This window comes from Neovison vison, chromosome 6 (assembly GCF_020171115.1).
Source record: "Neovison vison isolate M4711 chromosome 6, ASM_NN_V1, whole genome shotgun sequence".
NCBI lineage: Eukaryota > Metazoa > Chordata > Mammalia > Carnivora > Mustelidae > Neogale > Neogale vison.
In genome coordinates this window covers 208,674,796-208,694,252 of record NC_058096.1, presented here as the reverse complement: position 1 = coordinate 208,694,252, position 19,457 = coordinate 208,674,796, and the positions used below count along the sequence as shown (strand labels likewise).

The following is a 19,457-nucleotide window of genomic DNA, read 5'->3' as shown; positions in this document are numbered from 1 at the left end:
GGAAACATCTCAGACGTCCATCCACAGGGCAGCAGAAAAACGCGTTGTGATGTGTTTGGACAGACATGGGACACTGCGCAGCCATGGAAAGGAAGGAACACTTCCTATGTGCAGCAAGAAGCTGGACCAAAGAGAGTACATATTTATATAACCTCTAGAAAACACAGACTCATCTGTGATCCCAGAAAGCAGATCAGTGGTTGCCTGGGGAATGGAGGCAAAAGGCACAAAGTGGGGGAAAATCTTGGGGGATGGTGGGTGTGTTCACTGTCCTGAGTGTGGCAGTGATTTCATAGGTTTCTAGAGCTGTCAAAGTTATCAAATTGTACACTTTATTCTTTTAAACTTTTTAATTAGATTTTATTTATTTGTCGGAGAGCGAATGGGCACAGGCAGGGGGAGGGGCAGTGGGAGAGGGAGAAGCAGACTTCTCATCGAGCAGGGAGCCTGATGCAGGGACTTCGATCCCAGGATGACCTGAGCCGAAGGCAGATGCTCAACAGATTGAGCCACCCAGGCATCCCCAAACTGTACACTTTAAATGTGTGATGTTTACCCTATGTGACTTATATCTCCTTAAAGCTGTTTTCCAAGAGGTCGTGCTGGCTATGGTTTGGAGAACAGATTTCAGGTAGTGGGTCTAACTGCAGGGGAGAGAAATGCATGTCCCTCTCTTCTAAACATGTAATTCCTTCTTCCCCTTACTTTCTTCCTGGTTTGTGAGCTCAGATGATAAGAGAAACATGGATGACATTTTTCTTCTTTTCCGCTGTTGGGCATTTCTCTAAAATCCTACAGCTAAGGGGCCACATGAAAGCGAAGGGGTTGAGTAGCCTTCTTGCTGAGCCCTGCCTTGCAAGGACTCCGTCTACTCTTTCCCGGACCTGCTACTACTCACACTCGTGGTGCCCCGACACCAGATGTGCAGGCTTTCCTACCGCCACCAGTGGGCTGTCCCAAGACCCCATTCAGTTCTGACACTCTTGACCTGTGGGTGGCACAGCCCTCGCAGACCAGGGCTCAGTCCCACAAAACTGCCGTCATGGCAGCTGCCATCACAAGTCTCCATGGTTTCCTCCTCGAGCTCGACCATCACTAGAACAGCTCATGGAACTCAGGGAAACAGAGAAATATAAAATCATTATTTTATAATAAGGCGTGTGCTAAAGGATACAGAAGAACCAGCAGGAAGCAGGGGTGCATGGGGTGAGGTCTGGGAGGGTCCCAAGCGTGGGAGCTTCTGCCCCGTGGAGTAGGGAGATGGGCACTCTCCCGGCACATGGGCCATCCCAGAAGCTGTCCAAACCCCATGCTTTGGGGATTTTTCTGGCAGCTTCCTGTAGACATGATGGATCATTAACTTGCTTTCCAGCCGTTCTCCCCTCTGGGAAGGATGGGGGTGGGGGAGAAAGTTCTAAGCTTCGAATCATGGCTTGGTCTTCTCAGCAACCAGCCCCCATCCAGGACGCTTCCATCCCCAGGAAATTCCAAGGGATTTAGGAGCTCTGTGTCAGGAACTGGGGTCAAAGACCAAGTACTAGAAGGAACTGGGGACAGAAGGAACTGGGGACTAGAAGGAAGACTAGACCAGTGGATATATTTCTTAGGTCACGAGCCCTGGGCATTTAGTGAACTCCCAGGGCAGGTCTGCCCGTGACACTGGTCAGCGCTCCTATCACAGGGGGCAGATTCTAGTTTCCCGCATCCTTGGGTGACCGTTCCCCGAGGGCAGTCACATCGCTTACCGTCCCCGGCAATCTAGAGGGAGCCTGGTTTCAAGCGAGTGACAGAAAAGCCTTTGTGGGGTGGGAGGGCAGGAGGGGCCGAGTGAGGGTCTGTGTGGGGGAAAGCCCCGTGGTTGGGGTCCCAGGTGGGAAGACAGCCTGTGTGCCGGGGACAGGGCAGAAGGGGAGGTGGGCCGGGGTGGTCGGTGGGCGCTCTGAGGCAGGGCTGGGCTTAGGTTCAAATCCCCAAGCAGGGGGTGTATTGAATGTGAGGAAGGACACCCCCAGAGTGTGGTGGGAATCACCACAGCTGCCAACCCAATAGGAAGAACAGGACCTTTACGTTGGAACCTGGGCTCGGATTCCGTCTCCCAGACCTACTGGCTGGTGCCCATCGGTTACAGGACCTTTCTAGATTGTGAATAAAATGCGTTTATCCAACAAGTCCTTCACTGGATGGAAACTCCCATCATGAGGTTGGGTAGGTACGTTATTCCCTAGAATATGACATTTCCTTTTCTTTTTTTTTTTTTTTTCATTTTTTTCCGACCAAAGGAAGACTAGACCTATTTCCTGCCTGTTTAGTACCTTCCTGTGCATGTACCACAAGGCTCAGGGATGGAATACCTTCCCACCTACTTGGCTTCTCACAGGCTCTTCCTCGCTGCGTGACCGACGGCTGAGAGCACCAGCGGCTTCCTTCCTCGCTTTGTGCCTGTGCTGGATGGTCGGAGAGGCGGGAAAGGGGGTCAGCAGCCTGGAGGACGTGGGCTGCAGGAGTCAGAGTCGGGGCAGGGGGAGGCAGAAGTCAGTAGGTCAGAGCCCCTCAGGTGGAGAGGAAACCAGAGGAGAAGCCTCAGGGGTGGGGGGGTGGGGAGGAAGGCCTGTGGAACGGCGATAAAGACACGGGAAACCCCGAGAGGCCCGTGCACTTGTCCTTGTCCCCTTGCTGATGCTGTCATCCTGCCACTTGCTTTCCGAGTGGGAATGGGAGAGGGGTCTGACTTTACTCCCCAGACCCAACCAACAGGAGTCCACGTCCTCATGGTGAGTTGGCAGCATCCCATGGACTCCGAGATGCATCGGACCTTTCCTCTTTGGAGCCCCGACCGGAAGGCTGGCCCTCTTCCCACACCCGCCCCGTGGACAGGTGGAAGGGCTGCCCACCCCGCGGGGTCTCCGGCCCCTCTGGTCTCTGCTGCTCACATCTCACATCGTTACAGTGGGTTAAGCCAAGAGGCCATGGTGATGGACAGGGAAGAGGTGATAATTGCCTCGGGGGTGGTTTTGTTTCCTGTTCCCAGGCAGAGTTAGAATTCTCTTTCTTGGACATCCTCTCCAGTCTGGGGATGGTCTCCTTTGTACTTCGGTTACTGCCCAAAGAAAGCTTTGTTGGCTGTTGTGGGGATCTGGAGTCAGGCCAGTCAGGGGGCTTGGGATGGGTGTTTTTGGACGTGGGTCTCAGGATGGTCTAGTGAGTACCTTGCCAGTGCCTGAGAGTGGATGTTTTTGGAGACAGTGTTTTCCTTCATTATCACATGTGTTGAAAACGGAAGGCGAGGGCACTGGGGAATTGGCTAGGGTGCTGGAAATATTCTTTCTTGCTCTGTCTTTGCATTACCTAGGTCGTCTGTCCAAACCCATCGGATGGTAGACATCATTTGTGCATTTCACTGTTCATGGATTTTACCCTGAAAAAATAATAGTAGAGGAGCCTGGATGGCTCAGTCAGTTAAGCGTCTGCCTCTGGCTCAGGTCATGATCTCAGGGTCCTGGGATCGAGCCCCGTGTCAGGCTCCTTGCTCAGAGGGAAGCCTGCTTCTCCCCCTCCTCCCCACTCATGCTCTGTCTCATTATCTCTGTCCCTCTCAAATAAATAAAATCTTCAAAAAATAAAAAAATAATTGTAAGTGAATAATAAACTCTTAATGATTTACAGGCTGACGTGCTTAGGGATGAGGTGGACTGCTGCCTTCACCTTGCTTTTAAAAAATGCATCAAAACTGAGGCACCTGGGTGGCTCAGTCGGTTAAGCCACTGCCTTTGGCTCAGGTCTTGATCTCAGGGTCCTGGGATCAAGTCCTGCATCTGGCTCCTTGCTCAGCAGGGAGCCTGCTTCTCTCCCCGCCTCTGCCTACCACTCTGCCCGCTTGTGTGCACGCTCTCTCTCTCTCTGATAAATAAATAAAATCTTTTTTAAAAAATGCATCGAAACTAAGAGGGGTTGTTGGATTGATTGATAGTGGATTGTTCACGATTTTAGAATGGGTGTGGGGGGGAGAATGCGTATAGCTGTTTTTTCTTCCAACCTCTCTGCTTGTTGGAACATCTCATAATAAAATGCCAGAACAAAAGAACTGACAGGAACTACTGCTTGTGCCCTCTAGAGCTTTCCATAAACGATTTCCTGAGACAGCTAGGTTTCCAGGCTAACATCCCATTCCTCCTGCAGGCACCCTCACTGGCTTCTCCTGGGAGCACTGATGAAGTGAACGGAGGGTTCGTGGCTTGGTGTGCCCTCTGCGAGGCTGGTGTGGTCGCTGTGGGTGCATTGCACAAAACGGGTGTTAGCTTGGACCTCCTTGAGGGAGACGCAGTCCGTGACCTTGAATTGATAGAACTCTGAAACGTGGGGCTTCCTACCCTGTAGGCAGAAGCCTGGGGATTTGCAGCCCGAGACCAGCCTGACCCAGATTTCAAAGAGGGTGCCCCAGCTCCCGCTGACCAAGAACTCAAGCTGGTTGGCCGCTGGACCCTGGGTGTGTGCATATGTGTGTGTGTGTTCAAAAATCTTAATGTTAGGGGTTCCTGGGTGCCTCAGTGGGTTAAGGCCTCTGCCTTCGGCTCAGGTCATGATCTCAGGGTCCTGGGATCGAGCCCCGCATCAGGCTCTCTGCTCAGCAGGGAGCCTGCTTCCTCCTCTCGCTCTCTGCCTGCCTCTCTGCCTGCTTGTGATCGCTGTCTGTCAAATAAATAAATAAAATCTTTTAAAAAAACATCTTAATGTTAGACAATACATTGAAACACATTCAGATGCTTTTTTGACACTAGACTTTTGTTAGCTATAAAGTCATGCCTACTCTTCTCAAGAACTTTTTTTTTTAATAATTAATTATTTATTTATTTATTTTTAAAGATTTTATTTATTTATTTGACAGAGAGAGATCACAAGTAGGCAGAGAGGCAGGCAGAGAGAGAGAGAGGAGGAAGCAGGCTCCCTGCTGAGCAGAGAGCCCGATGCGGGACTCGATCCCAGGACCCTGAGATCATGACCCGAGCTGAAGGCAGCGGCTTAACCCACTGAGCCACCCAGGCGCCCCAAGAACTTTTTTTTTAATAGAGAACATGCAAAGAAGTAAAACCAACCCTAATCTTAGAACCTCAAGAAACCATTCTTTATATTTTGATATATTTATTCCCCGAGTTTGTTTTTGTTTTTGTTTTTGTTTTTTATCTCACGCACTGTTTCTGTCACGGTGATGTTTCTCCCTCTGTCCCAGTCACGTAGCCAGCGGACTGTAGCGTTCGAGTCCAAGAGCTGGACCTCCGCTTTGCCGTTTGGGGCGGAGGCGACCCGTTCTGGAAGCTGGTAGTTTGCAGAGCGCCCTTGATGGCCGCTCCTGGGAACATGCAGGGCAGTGAAATGAACCTCTTTTTCCGAATTGAGAGCTGATGCGCAGAGAAGGTACCAGGCTAACTCCTGCCACGTGGGAAGGGAGTTGGGTGGGAAGCTGAAGGTTAGCGCCTGTCTCCTCATGTTATCTTCAGAGCTGGAGGGCAGCGCAGTAGGGGGGCCTGGGGTCTTGAAGGGACAACAGGAGGGTGTAGGGTACCTGGCCAGGGAGGCTGTGAACAAAGGCTAAGCTCAAGGGCCAGGGGGGGCTTGTTTGGAGGTGAGGGGCAGGGAAGAGCATTGGCTTTGCGTTCTGACAGACCTGGGGCTGGGGGCCTGATACTTTTGTATCAGGATAGTCACCATCATTGGTTCCCAAGGAGAACTGAAGGAAACAATGTTGTTGAAATCACCTGACCTGCGTGCTTGGCTATTAGGATCGTGGTGTGGTGGGTTGGACATCATCTGATGGACCGTGGGAGTCTTTGAAAGGCTTTGGGCTGGGAAGTAGGGTGACAGGGCAGAGACTTTCTGACTATTACGCTGGCATAGAGGACAGCAGGGGGGTGAGGGAGTGGGGCCGGGGCCTGAAGCTCTTTCCTGCAGTTGAAAAGCTGATGGAGAGAGAGAGATCGATCTCAAAGGAGTAATCCACGGGGTTCGGTAATAGGCTGGTTATGGGGTGGGGGAGGCATCTCACTTTGTTCATTGGCTTTTTTAATGACTTGGTTTACACCATTCCCCCCGCAACCCCGACTTACCGGCATGGTCTTGCCTTTCAGGAGCCTGCGTGAAGTGCAGCAAAGGTGTGTTCGGAGCCGGCCAGGCCTGCCAGGCCATGGGGAACCTCTACCACGACGCGTGTTTCACCTGCGCAGCCTGCAGTAAGTGTGTGGGGGGGGGCTGGTGGGGGCACAGGGAGCATGGGGCCCGGGAAAGGGAGGACGGGGACGAGCATCCTTCCTGGAGACTCTTGACCCGGGCCTTCCACAGTCCCACGCCGGGCAGGCTGGTGTCATTTACAGCCCCAGACCAGGGCCCATTCAAGGAAGGGGACAGGCCCCGAGTACCAGCTGTGGTAATGGCCCTAAGGGCTGACCTTGGTGATGAGTTGAGTGGGTTCAAAGCAAGCTGTAAGAACATCAGGTTTGAAATGAAATCTTGCCATTTGCGACAACGTGGATGGAACTAGAGGGTATCATGCTTAGTGAAATAAGTCAATCGGAAAAAGACAACTATCATATGATCTCCCTGATATGAGGAAGTGGAGATGCAACCTGCGGGGTTTGGAAGGTAGGAAAAGAATAAATGAAACAAGATGGGATTGGGAGGGAGACAAACCATAAGAGACTCTTAAACTCACAAAACTAACTGAGGTTTGCTGGGGGTCGAGGGGTTGGGAGAGGGTAGTGGGGTTATGGACATTGGGGAAGGTATGTGCTATGGTGAGTGCTGTGAAGTGTGTAAACCTGGTGATTCACAGACCTGTACCCTGGGGCTAATAATACATTATATGTTTATTTAAAAAAAAAAAAAACTTAAAAAAAAAAAAGAAAAAGAACGTCAGGTTTGGAATGATTATCAGAGGTCTCAAGTGGGGGAAGTGTTGGGATTCCCCACCGTCTGCCCTGTTGTCAGTTACTTCCCCCACCGTGGGACCAGCCAATCCCCCCCATGGGAGACGGGTCCTGTTATCACTCTGTGACCCTGCTCTGATCTAGAGGCCGCTCCGTGCGTGTGAGGTACGAGTGTGTGTGTGTGAATGCCTGTGTGTGTCCACTGCAGGGGTGTCCGGGCCTGTGAACACACACACCTGTGGGCATCTCTACCCCGCATACCCACAGTGACTAAAGCAGACAGTTACGAGACCGGGCCTGTGCCCAGCCCTGCAAACTGCTCGTTGAGTTGACGGCAGCCCCCGGAAGATTCTGACCGAGTCAGGAGTTGAGCCTGTCTTAGGGTCTCTAGCAAAGATTAATTTTGAGGAGCTTTTTTTTTTTTTTTTTAAAGAATGTCCTGTTGATTTCTCCAGTTCTAGAGGGAGGCTCATGGCTATCTATTCAAAGGAAATGGTTCTTGATCCTGGCTGTTCATTAGAATCCCCCTGGACATTGTAACAGCCAATGATGCCCCAGTCCCACCCCGACCAGCAGAACCAGAAGCTCTAGGGGTGGAATTTCTAGGCCAGGGCCCAAGCACCCAGATCAGTGCCAGGCTCTTCAGTGTAGACGCCTCTGGAGAAAGGAGACGGGGAGAAATCTGCTCTTAGCTGTTTTGGGCCACAGCCGGGAGCCTCCTGATTCCGAGGGCAAAGGTAACGAGGTGGGCACGGAGCTGCCTCCTGTCCTGCCCAGCAGTGCTGGTTAGGCCTTTGCCTGGGTTCGGAACCTCCTCCAGTCCTCACTGCAACTGCCCATAAAACTCGTGCCTGAGAGTTGATGGTTTGCCTACCGATTAGTATTCACCTCTGTGGGGAAAGCTGTGAAAGCCTTTGAAATAGGTCAAGGCAGGTTGGTGTCCTCAGTGGATATGTTGGGGTTCCCTGAGGGTCGGTTTCTCCAGGTCCCGGGTTTCTTGCCTTGTCTTGGAACCACGCTGTCTGTGTAGGTTACGGCATCCTGATGGTAGCGCACACACGGTGCTTGTCCCTAACGGCACACACCGTGCCTGCTGGAGAGGCCCCTGACCGTGGCCCTGGGGAGCCTGCTTCCGACGGCCGTAGAGCTGCGGTTCTTGGCACTGTCCCAGTTGTAACGTCTTAACTGCTTCCCGTCGTATAGGGTGACGTTAAATGATAAGTGACATTAAATCTTTGACCGTGTTGTCTGAGTCTTAACTGTACAAGAGTCGCGATCCTTCCTCTTCCTAGAAAATGATCTTTCCGTTTTGGCTCCTGTAACTGTTTCTCAATATTTGCTGTTTTCCAGGGGAAAAGAAAATATTAAGTAGAAGCTGGTTTTCATCTGAAACAATTGCCAGTTGAACTAAGAAAGTGTTTCGGGGCTGGTGGGGGGTGGGCACTGTTGAGTCTGCCCGGACAGGACTAACATGCATTTCCATAATGGGTTGAATTTTTCTTCAATGATGACCAACACAGACACTTAAGGAAAACACAGCTGGTTGGGATTTTTCTGGGTCTAGCCTCTCAGGCCCTCGTGTTCTGGTTTCTGTCATAATGCTTCCTATAATTTGTCACAAACTGAACTCTCTCTTCTGCCTCTGTATCTCCGATCACACTGTCCCACAGTATCTGCTCTCCCCACTCGCTTCATACGTTTAAGTTCTGTCCAGCCATTAGGGCCCAGCTCAAAGGCTGCCTCTTCCAAGAAGCCTTCCCTGTTCTCCTAGTGGAAGAAATGGCTTTGTCTTGAGCTCGGCATGCCCCAGTGCTATCACGTAGTGTGAACCACACTCTCTGGAACTTCGTGCCAGCAGGCTGGGCCCTAGAACAGAGCTGCTGTAGGAATAAGGACAGAGATTCCATCCCATGGGCAATGCTGCACACTCCTGTTCCCCAAGGGGCCTGCACCACTCCTGTGGTAGGTAAGCACATACATTCCTCCGCACTTGTGGGGAGCACTTGGTGACGCCAGCAGGTGTCTGAGCAGCTTCTGTTGGGCGCTAGAAGTAATTTACTTTTGTTCCATTGCTTCTTGCTGCCCTGTAACTCCCTTCAGCAGAAGGACGCCCCTGGGCCCTCCACCTCCTGGCCCGGCAGGTCCTCAAGTGTGTCTCTGTGAACACTGGCGCCATGCAGACGGCATGGCTGGGGCTGGGCCTGTTCCCTCCTTTGTTGGCAGAAGGAAAAAAAAAAGTGGGGGCCCAGAGAGGAGAAGAGAATTTCTTAAGATCGAAGACCTCATGATGGCGCTGGCATCAGAATCCAAGGCTCCTGCATCTAATTAGCTTCGCACAGCCCCGTTTTTCTGGTCCGTGAGTGTGTGTGTGTTTTCTCCTTTCCTGTTTCGTTAGGAAAATGATCTAGCTTACCCCGCTGCCCGCCATGGAAATAGAATTCTGTACGTATGTACCCACTCCCGGCTGTTACTGATGCTTTATGAAAACAGAGTGTCGGGGTCCTGCTGAGGATACCCCAGAGGGGCACCCAGCTCCCCTGGGTCCTTGCCCCACACATTGAGGAGGAGGACACTGAAACAAAAGGGTCCAGAAGACTCCGGCGGGGGTGGGAGTCACGGGATGCCAGCCGCCAGCGCTGCGAGGTGCAGGGCTGTGCTGGGGGGAGGCTGATGAGAGACTGTCTGGCCTGGGACAGCTCTCGGGGAGCCGCGGGCGCCCATGGACGATGCTGACCCGGAGCCTGCCTGCAGCCTCCCACTCGCTGTGTCCCGGGAGGACGGCGAGGGGTTCCACTCCTCAGACAAACCCACGCCTCAGTGGATGGTGCGAGTTCTCCGGGGCACTGCGGAGGGCTCCCCAACACAGACACCTGCGTTTCCCGGCCCCCCACCCCCCGACAAGAAGCCACAGGACAGAGCACAGGGAGAAGAGTAGGGGGAGAGACCCAGCACAGGTGTGTTTTAAGATTTTATTTATTTATTTGAGAGAGAGCGTGAGAGAGCAGAAGGTCGAGCAGGGAGCCCGATGCAGGATTCGATCCTGGTACTCCGGGATCATGACCGGAGCCAAAGGCCATTTCTTAACCAACCGAGTCACCCAGGCGGCCTGGCACAGGCGTTTTTACCTGGACGTTTTCCCTGCCAGGTTTTGTGCCAGCGGATATGCAGTTCTCCAATCTGGGATCACAATGCTGTTCCGTCTTTTCTCACGTAAACCTGCCGTGAACTCACCCACACCTCTGCGGCCTCCAGAAGGACGATCGGAGCCGTTACAGAGGAATCAGCGGCCTCGTGCCACGGGTTTGGGGCACGTGGCTCACGTGGGGTTTCCAGTGGTTACATGCAGCCCGCTTCCCGGCCCGGACGTCTTCGTGCCTCTGGACCCTCTCTTCCCTCTGCTGAATTGTCTCTGTGGTGTTCTTCCCGGGAGGAACATGGGGCGCGGCGTGGGGGGTATTCGTGTGGTTTGTTAAAGTCCTGCCTTTCTCCACGGTTCTGCGGACGGCCAGTGTGTGTGGTTGCCATGGGGATGTGTGTGTGGGGGTATGTCTCCCTTATCTCCCCTGACCCCCACTGCTCCTGCCCACCCCAAGTGGCAGTGCCGTCAACTGGGGCCCTCGGGAAGCCGTTGGCACAGTGTGGAGCAGAAGGAGGGTCAGCACAGAGAGCAGGCTCGACCTTGGCCGTGGCCATGCTCCGTGGCAGACGCCGCGTGTCCACTGGCCTGAGGAGATGCTGGCACCTAGTTGTGGCTGAGAGAGGGGTAGTGAGGAGGAAGAAGGTGTGGGTCAAGGGGGGCCCACCTCAGCACCTTCTAGAACAGACTGTGAGGGGGAGGGAAGGCAAGGCTCCGTGTCCTTGCTTTCAGCAGTTTTGGGTCCAAAATGTCAGATTTTGTTCATTTTGTGAAGACCGAATAACTTCCATCCTGAAGTCCAGGTGAAACCTGTTTGCCCTGTCCACGTTCATGGTTGCTGTGATTTTTTTTGTCTCTGTGAGCTGGAAATGATGGAGCAGATAGGAGACTCCTTGTGCCCTCCTGCCCTGAAGCCCACGGAGCACAAGAATTGGGGCCTGGGCGTGGGATGGGGGACAGGCAGGTCGGAGCTGATGGAAATTGTGCCAATACAGGTCTGAGCTCAGGGAGAGGCCACAGATGGCCAGAGGGTTCCACTCGGGACGGTGCTGGGATGTACGAGTCACGGCCAGAATGGGTGGTTTTCAGTGTCGCCGGTGCTTCGACTCCCGGGTGGGAGGTGTGCTGTGCTGTGCCAGCTGAGCCTCCGGGAAGACACACCGTGAGATGAGGAGCGTACGCCGTTGCCCATCCCACCTCCCCAAAACCACACACTGCGCCGTTACGATCATGAATGGATCTCGTCGTGAAATCTCACCCCTTTAGACCCAGTCAGGCCAAAGTCTGTCTAAGTTCCCGAAAAGCCTGCATCTAGAGCTCTAAAAAAGTACCATTTCATTACTTCAAGGAAAGGAAACAATGAGAATTAAGCCCAACTTTGTGGAAGAGAGGTTCTTGAGTAAGTCAGTGGGTGGTGACTGACACCCCATCATCCAGCAGGTTCTGGAGTCGGGGGATTCTTGTCAACGGGTTTGATTTTTAAGGTCTTATTTATTCATGTGAGAAGGAGAGTGACAAATAGCATGAGTGGAGGGGAGCAGCAGAGGGAGAGGGAGAAGCAGGCTCCCCAATGAGCAGAGAGCCCAATGCGGGACTCGATCCCAGGACCCTGAGATCATGACCTGAGCCGAAGGCAGACGCTTCACCGACTGAGCCACCCAGGCGCCTTTCTGTTTTGTTTTCCTTACAAAGTCTAAATACTGCCCCCGAGATCATGTTTACCTTTTTTTTTTTTTTTTGGAGGGGGGGACTTTGTATATTACTTTGTCTGCCAGCATTTGAAAATACTCACAGAGTCTGAAATAGTGGCTCTGGAGCTAGGGAGGTCTTCCTTTAGCTCTTGGCCCTCCTGCTTCCTTAAACCAGTCATCACAACATTTATCAGTGATTCATAGATGTGCTTCCTAGCTTCCTGTCGGCGGACCCCACGCTGAGCCCTGCACCCACCGGCGCTGGCGAACCGGTCTTGGGACGTCCAGGGACTCAAGCATTCTTAGCAGCCTCCGTTTGCTGAGTTGCACACAGAGGCCTGGGAGTGTATTTTGCTCCTGCCCCTGTGTTAGATGATCTCCACTTGGAGGGAACGTGTGCCAGAGGAAGCAAGCTGGCTCTTTCCCCCGGCATCTAGTCCCGGGGCTGTGTGACGGCCAAGGCTGGGTTTCCCAGACTTTCTGGTTGCGAGTGCAGGAGAGATGCCGGGGGTTTGGGTTACGGGAGAGGGGACCCCGTCCGCAGCCGGGTGAACCCACAGCACAGATGGGGATTAAAGGCTCCGATGCCTGCATTTCTGAGCCATTGAGTCATGCCCATGTTTCTTGTCACATTCAGCAGTTATGGGTAAGCCTAGTGAGTCAGCTGGATCTAAGGGAAAAGCCAGGGATCAAGAATGTGAGAAAGGAAGAGTGGGCACGTCCTAAAGGAAGCCCGTGGGCGGGGAAGAAATCAGGAAGCAACAGAAAGAGACGAGCCAGGACAAAGGGCCGTGGGGGTCAGGAGAGGGCAGAGGGGCGACCTTGACTCGGCGTGGGGTCAGAGGGTCTATTGCGTTTATCGCTAGTGAACCCGGTTCTGCTGGGGACACCTGTACTGGGGCCCAAGCGGGTTTCCCAGCTCAGGGTGTTGGTGCAGTCAGAGGCTGTGACCGTCGGGGGACCATGGAAGGCATCAGATCCTTAGTGCCTTTGACAATGGCGAGGTCTGGGATATTGGAGCACTGTACGGTCGAAGGAGACTCCAGGGTGAATTACCCTAACATTTTAGGTGCCCGATAGCGCACATGCGTGGTTTGGGGTAGAAATCTGCATTGTCTTCCTTTGGGACTCCCAGACCTGGTGGTACCCAGTGCGCCCCCTGTCTCCTCAACTCATGAGGACGGAGGGCACTCTGGGATGCGGGGGTCACTACACTGTCATCAGCATGGAGACACCATACCAGGTGCCAGGTACTCCACGCTGGAATCCTGGGTTTAGGGAGTAAGTTCTGAACATTCCGGAATCACTGATGCTCCTTGGGCCTCTCTGGCTCTCTTGCTAAGAGTATCACTTCGTTTCTCTCTTAAGTGTTCTGTCTCTCAAACATTCTCTTCAATTTCTGTCCTCACCTCTGGTCCTGGGGTGGTTGGTGGATTTAGTGTGTTGGCTTGACTGGGCCAGACGTGCCCGTGCTTTAGGTCACACATTGTTCTGAATGTGTCTGGCAGGAAGTTTCCAGACGAGAGTAACGACGGGTAGACTGAGTAAAGCAGGTTTTTCTCCCTAATGTGGGTGATCCTTGCCCAATCAGTCAAAGGCCCAAATAAAACCAAAAAGCTGACCCTCCCACCACGCACACGCACATTCATGCACACGTGCACACACACTTGCACATGCACACACACACACATACACGCATGTGTGTACACAGGCACACACACACCCTCCCCGTTCTGGTCCCCTACAGACCCCTGACTCACACAGGCCCTTTCCTCTTCCTTCTGCACTACTTTCCCTTCCCTCCCTACTTCCTCTCTCCCTCAGGTCCTCTCACTGACGATTTCTTTTGCGCCCACAGTTTCCATCCCGGATCCCATGGGGTTTCTATGCCCCTGACATGGGCTGGAATCCGAGCCACTGCTGGTAGAGTATTTGCTCTCTCTTCTCGAGGCCCCTCATTTGCCTTAACCGACCACGCTTGTTTACACAAGAGGAAGTGGCGTTTCAGAGCCGTTGATGACTGGTGCGTGGGGGACTGGGGTCCAGGTGGCCCCACCGTGTGTGTTTTCGCTCACACTGGTGGTTCTCACCCTTTGCTGGAGATCGGTCCCAGTCACAAGGAGCCCCCAACCACCCAGACCCCCAGGCTGCAGGTGCACAGACCCCGATTCCTGAAATCTGTGGAGCAGAGGCATGCATGCACGTGCGTGATGAGCGCCCCCAGGGATCTGTCTCCCCGCAGCGCCCCCCGCCCCAGCCTTCCCTTGGCCTCCAGCTCCCCGCTTCCCGAACTCCAGACTCGAAGCAGTCTGTGGCCACATGTGGCTTTTGAGCACTTGAAACGTGGCTAGTGAGATCGAGGAATTGAACATCGTATTTCATTTTAATTAAAGCTTAAATGTGGGGGCCCCTGGGTGGCTCTGTCAGTGAAGCATCTGCCTTCGTCTCGGGGCATGACCTCAGGATCATGGGATCGAGCATGACATTGGACTCCCTGCTCAATAGGGTGTCTGCTCTCTCCCCCCCACCCACACTCACTCTCTCTCTCAAACAAATGCAATCTTTAAAAAAAAAAAAAAAAAAAAAGAACTTTAAATGTAAATAACCACACGTGGCTAGAGGCCAGAATGTTGCACCGTGCAGGGAAGGCATCTAGTTCCTAAACCAAAGTTCACTTATGATGAAGGAATGCTCAGTGACATTTACTATTTTCATGCTTTAGACATCACAAAGGCAATAGAGTCACGCTGTAAAAAAAAAAAAAAAAATAACACACGGGAGAAGCTTCCCCGTAACCCAGTACTGAAACAAGACCAAAGAGCGTGTGCCGTGCCTGTACGCGATGCCTGGGACGTCCCTGTCGCGTGCTCACTCGGCTTCCCCGCCCGTTCCGTTGAGAAGCAGATCCTACGCTTTCTTCTTCGCGCCTCCACCGTCTTCAAAACCAGACGCTGCCCAAGATCCTGTTGACTTGGAGACTGAGTGCCAGCACAACTTTCCTGCCCGTTGTTAAAAGGGGGAAGAGAATCCATACCACATGGGCTCCCACACTCCGCTCTGAGAACGCACAGAGGCCGGGTTTTCAAGGATCACCTTTGGGGGGCCCGCACCCCGGCTCTCTGGTCCCAGTCCTTAAACCAGTTCCAGCTCCTTGTCTATCTCCTGTCCCGCCCCTCTCTCTTCCACCTGCCCTCCTGCAGAGTCCCCCGGCCTTCCAGGACACCCCCCGCCCCTACCCGTGCCTGTCCCCCTCACCCTTCATCTCCACCGAGGCGCATACCACCTTCCGAGGTGCTGTCCTCCCTCGAGGTCTCTCTTGGGGCTCCTCTGATCTCTGGTCTCATATACACCTTGATCGCTCACCCACCTTGAGGTGTCCGAAGCTATGGTTAAATTGAAGCCGGTTGCAGAGGTCTGTGTCTGCCCCTACATGGCCAGTGTTGCATTGATCTTGACTTACCCCCTGCTGCCCTTCATACTTTGTGGGTACTGCTGGGCATTCCCCATATGTACCCTTTAGCCCTCACCCCCCATTCTGCCCCTCTTCTCCCAGCCCTAAGCAACCGCGGATCTGCTTTCTACTCCCATAGATTTGCTATTCTGGAGGTTTTGTAGAGATGGACCCAGTACTGTGTGGTCTGTGCTAACTGGGTCCTTTCAGTTAGTGTAAGGCGCCCCTGGTTCGCCCCCGTTGGAGCACATATGAGAACGTGGGTCTTTTTATGGCTGAATAATATTCCATTGTCTGGATAGACCACATATCATCTATCCATCTGTCAGTTGATAGGCACTTTTTTCTAACTTTCTGGCTGTTACAAATAATGCTGCTGCGAACATTGTACATTCACTCCTTGAGCAATGCAGGTTTGAACTACAAGGTCTACTTTTATGTGGATTTTTGACAGTACCATAGTGGAAACGGGTCTTCCTGAGGATTTTCTTTTTTTTTTTAATTTTTTTATTTTTAAAGATTTTATTTATTTATCAGATAGAGATCACAAGTAGACAGAGAGACAGGTAGAGAGAGAGGGGGAAGTAGGCTTCCTGTTGAGCAGAGAGCCTGATGCGGGGCTCCATCCCAGGACCCTGGGATCATGACCTGAGCGGAAGGCAGAGGCTTTAGCCCACTGAGCCACCCAGGCGCTTCTTTCTTAGGATTTTCTTAACATTCTTTTCTGTCGCTTCCTTTGTTGTTTGAATACAGTAAATAACACATATAAAATACAAAATACTTGTTCATCGACTGTTTAGTTGTTGGTAAGGCTTTCAGAAGGTCAACAGTAGGTTGTCAGTAGTTAATTTTGGGGGGAGTCCAAAGTTATATGTGGATTTCCAACTGCATGGGGGGGTGGTCAGCGCCCCTAACCCCCATGTCATTCAGGGGTCACCTGTGTGGACACACGTTTTCATCTCTCTGTGTATGTATCTGAGTAGAATGGCTGGGCCACACGGTAGCTCTGTGTTTGAGTTTTTGAGAAACTGTTTTGCAAAGTGGCCACAGCATTTTACATTCCTACCAGCTGTGTGTGAGGCTGTCAGGATCCCACATCCTTGCCAACACTCGTGTTATCTGACCTTTTGATTCTGACCATCCTAGTGGGTGTGAAGTTGAATCTCAATGTGGTTTTGGTTTGCATTTTCCTGATGACTAATGATGTTGACCCTCCTTTCGTGGGCTTCTTTGCACGTCTTGTTTGGAGAAATGTGTATTCAGTTCCTTTGCCCATTTTTTATTGGGTTTTTGAACTCTTCTTATTATTGAGTTTTAATACATTTTTTATATATTTTACATATGAGTCTCCAGTATATGATTTGCAAATATGTTCTCTCATTTCACTTTCCTGATGTTACTATTATTAAATTTTGATGCAGTTTGATTTATCTATTTTTTTTCTTTTATTTCTTGTGTTTTGGGTACTTTGTATAAGAAAACATTGCCAGGAGCACCTGGGTGGCTCAGTTGATTAAGCGACTGCTTTTGACTCGGGTCATGACGCCAGGGTCCTGGGATTGAGCCCCGAATCACATCAGGCTCCCTGCTCAGCGGGGAGCCTACTTCTTCCTCTGCCTCTGCCTGTGCTTCCCCTGCTGTGCTCTCTCGCTCCATCAAATAAATAAACAAAATCTTAAAAAAGAAGAGAGAGAGAAAAGAAAACATTGCCAACCCAAGGTCACAAAGTCTCACGCCTGTATTTTCTTCTGAATGTTACAGTCTTAGCTCTTAAGTTGAGGTCTTTGATCCATTTTGAGTGGATTTTTTAAAAAGATTTTATTTATTTATTTGACAGACAGAGATCACAAGTAGGCAGAGAGGCAGGCAGAGAGAGAGGAGGAAGCAGGTTCCCTGCTGAGCAGAGAGCCCGATGTGGGACTCGATCCCAGGACCCTGAGATCATGACCTGAGCCGAAGGCAGAAGCTTTAACCCACTGAGCCTCCCAGGCGCCCCAAGTGGGTTTTTATACAGTTTGGCATAGAGGTCCAACTTCTTTCTTTCACACATGGATTTGAAGTTTTCCCAGTAGCATTTGTTGAAAAGACTAGTCTTTCTCCATTGGACTGTCTGGGCAAATGTGTTGAAAATTAATTAACTCTAAATGTTAGGGTTTGTTTCTGGTCTCTCAGTTTGTTTCTATCGCTCTAGTTAATTATCTTTTTTTTTTTAAGATTGTATTTATTTATTTGACAGAGAGAGAGAGATCACAAGTAGACAGAGAGGCAGGCAGAGAGAGAGAGAGAGAGAGGGGGAAGCAGGCTCCCTGCTGAGCAGAGAGCCTGATGTAGGACTCGATCCCAGGACCCTGGGATCATGACTTGAGCCAAAGGCAGAGGCTTAACCCACTGAGCCTCCCAGGCGCCCTCTAGTCAATTATCTTTTAAAGAGATTTAACTAATAAGACAAAAAATCTCATTTACCCAGGCAGTTGCTATTTCTGTTGTCTTCATTTCTTGGTTTAGATCCAGATTTTCATCTGGTACCATTTTCCTTCTGCTTAAAGGCCTTCCTCAACCTTTTTTTATAGTGCAGATCTGCTGGTGATGAATCCTTTCGGCTTTTATACGTCTGAATTCATCTTGCCCTTGGTTTCAGCTCAGGTCATGATCCCGTGAGTCATGGGGTTGAGCCCCACATTGGGCTCCATGCTCAGTGCAGAATCTGCTTGAGATTTCTCTCCCTTCCCTCCCTCGACCCTTCCGCCTCCCCTGTATGCTCTCTCTCTCAAATAAATAAATAAGTCTTTTTAATTTTTATTTATTTATTTATTTTAAAGATTTTTCTTTTTCCAAAAATATTTTTATTTATCATAGAGCACGTGCGTGCGAGGGAGCATACAGCACGGGGAGCGGCAGGCAGAGGGAGAAGCAGGTTCCCTGCTGAGCAAGGAGCCAGATTCGGGACTCAGTCCCAGGACCCCAGGGATCATGACCTGAGCCAAAGGCAGATGCTTAACCGACTGAGCCACCCACGTGTCCCTAAATAAATCTTTTTTAAAAAGAATAAAGGATATTTTTGTGGAGCTAGAGAATTCTAGACAGATAGTTTTTTCAGTTTTTTCTTTCACTTCTTTAAAGGTGTAGTTCCATTGTTTTCCATCAGAAATCTGATGTCCTCTTTATCTCTGTTTCTCTGTAGGTAACATGTCCTTTTCCTCGGGCTGCTTTTAAGTTTTCTATCATTGATTTTGAGAAATTTGATTATGATATTGCTTGGGGCCCTTTTTATGTTTCCTGTGATGAGGGTGTGTGGAGATTTCTGGATGTGTGAGTTTATAACCTTTGTCAAATCTGAAACATTTCTGGCCACTATTTCTTCACTTTTTTTTTTTTTGCTACACCCTTCCTCCCCCCCATCCCTCCACCACCCAGGGGCTTTGTTACCCCTTTTGTTGCTTCTTTGTTACATTTAACAAATCACCCCTTAAATTAAATCTTAGCTAACTGAAGTTGCCTCACAACTACCTTATGTTCTCTTTATGCTTAAAACTCTTTTCCTCTCTGTTTCATTTTGGCCATGGTGTGGCCAGTTTTTATTATGATGCCTTTAAATCTATTAACCTTTTCTCCTGCAGTGTGCAGTCTCCCAACCCGTCCAGCGTATTCTTCTTTTCTGATACTCTAGTCGTTGTCTCCAGCCCCTTGGGCATTTGTAAAGATTGTCCTCTAGCGTCTTAGACATATGGCATACAGTAGCAATAACTTGGATCTCTTTTCCTACTGATTCTAAGCTTTGTGTCATATCTGGCTTGATTTCCGTAGGTTGACTATTTTCTTCATTATGGGTCCTCTCTTCCCGCCTTTTTGCATGCCTGGTAATCTTCGATTAGATGCCAGGCATTGTGATTTCATTTTGTTGAGTCCTGGATATCTTTGTATTCCTTTAAATCTTCTTGAGCTTTGTCCCAGGAGGCAGGTAAGTTATTTGGAGATGGTGAGCTCCATCCCAGACTAATTATCCTTCACTCCAAGGTAGAACCTTCTTTTTTTTTTTTTTTTTTTTTTTTTTTAAGATTTTATGTATTTATTTGACAGAGAGAAATCACAAGTAGGCAGAGAGGCAGGCAGAGAGAGAGGGGAAGCAGGCTCCCTGCCGAGCAGAGAGCCCGATGCGGGACTCGATCCCAGGACCCTGAGATCATGACCTGAGCCGAAGGCAGCGGCTTAACCCACTGAGCCACCCAGGCACCCCAGGGTAGAACCTTCTTGAGTGGAACCCTGTG

General features: G+C 50.9%; 1 protein-coding gene across 1 annotated transcript in view; it reads left to right on the top strand.

Annotated features, from left to right (window-relative positions):
* Positions 1 to 19,457, top strand: part of LIMD1 (LIM domain containing 1) — a 64,947-nt gene that overhangs the window by 22,533 nt on the left and 22,957 nt on the right. The window contains exon 2 of the mRNA XM_044253741.1: positions 6,120 to 6,221. Coding sequence (XP_044109676.1) covers positions 6,120 to 6,221 — 102 coding nt within the window. The remainder of the gene's footprint in view (positions 1 to 6,119; positions 6,222 to 19,457) is intronic.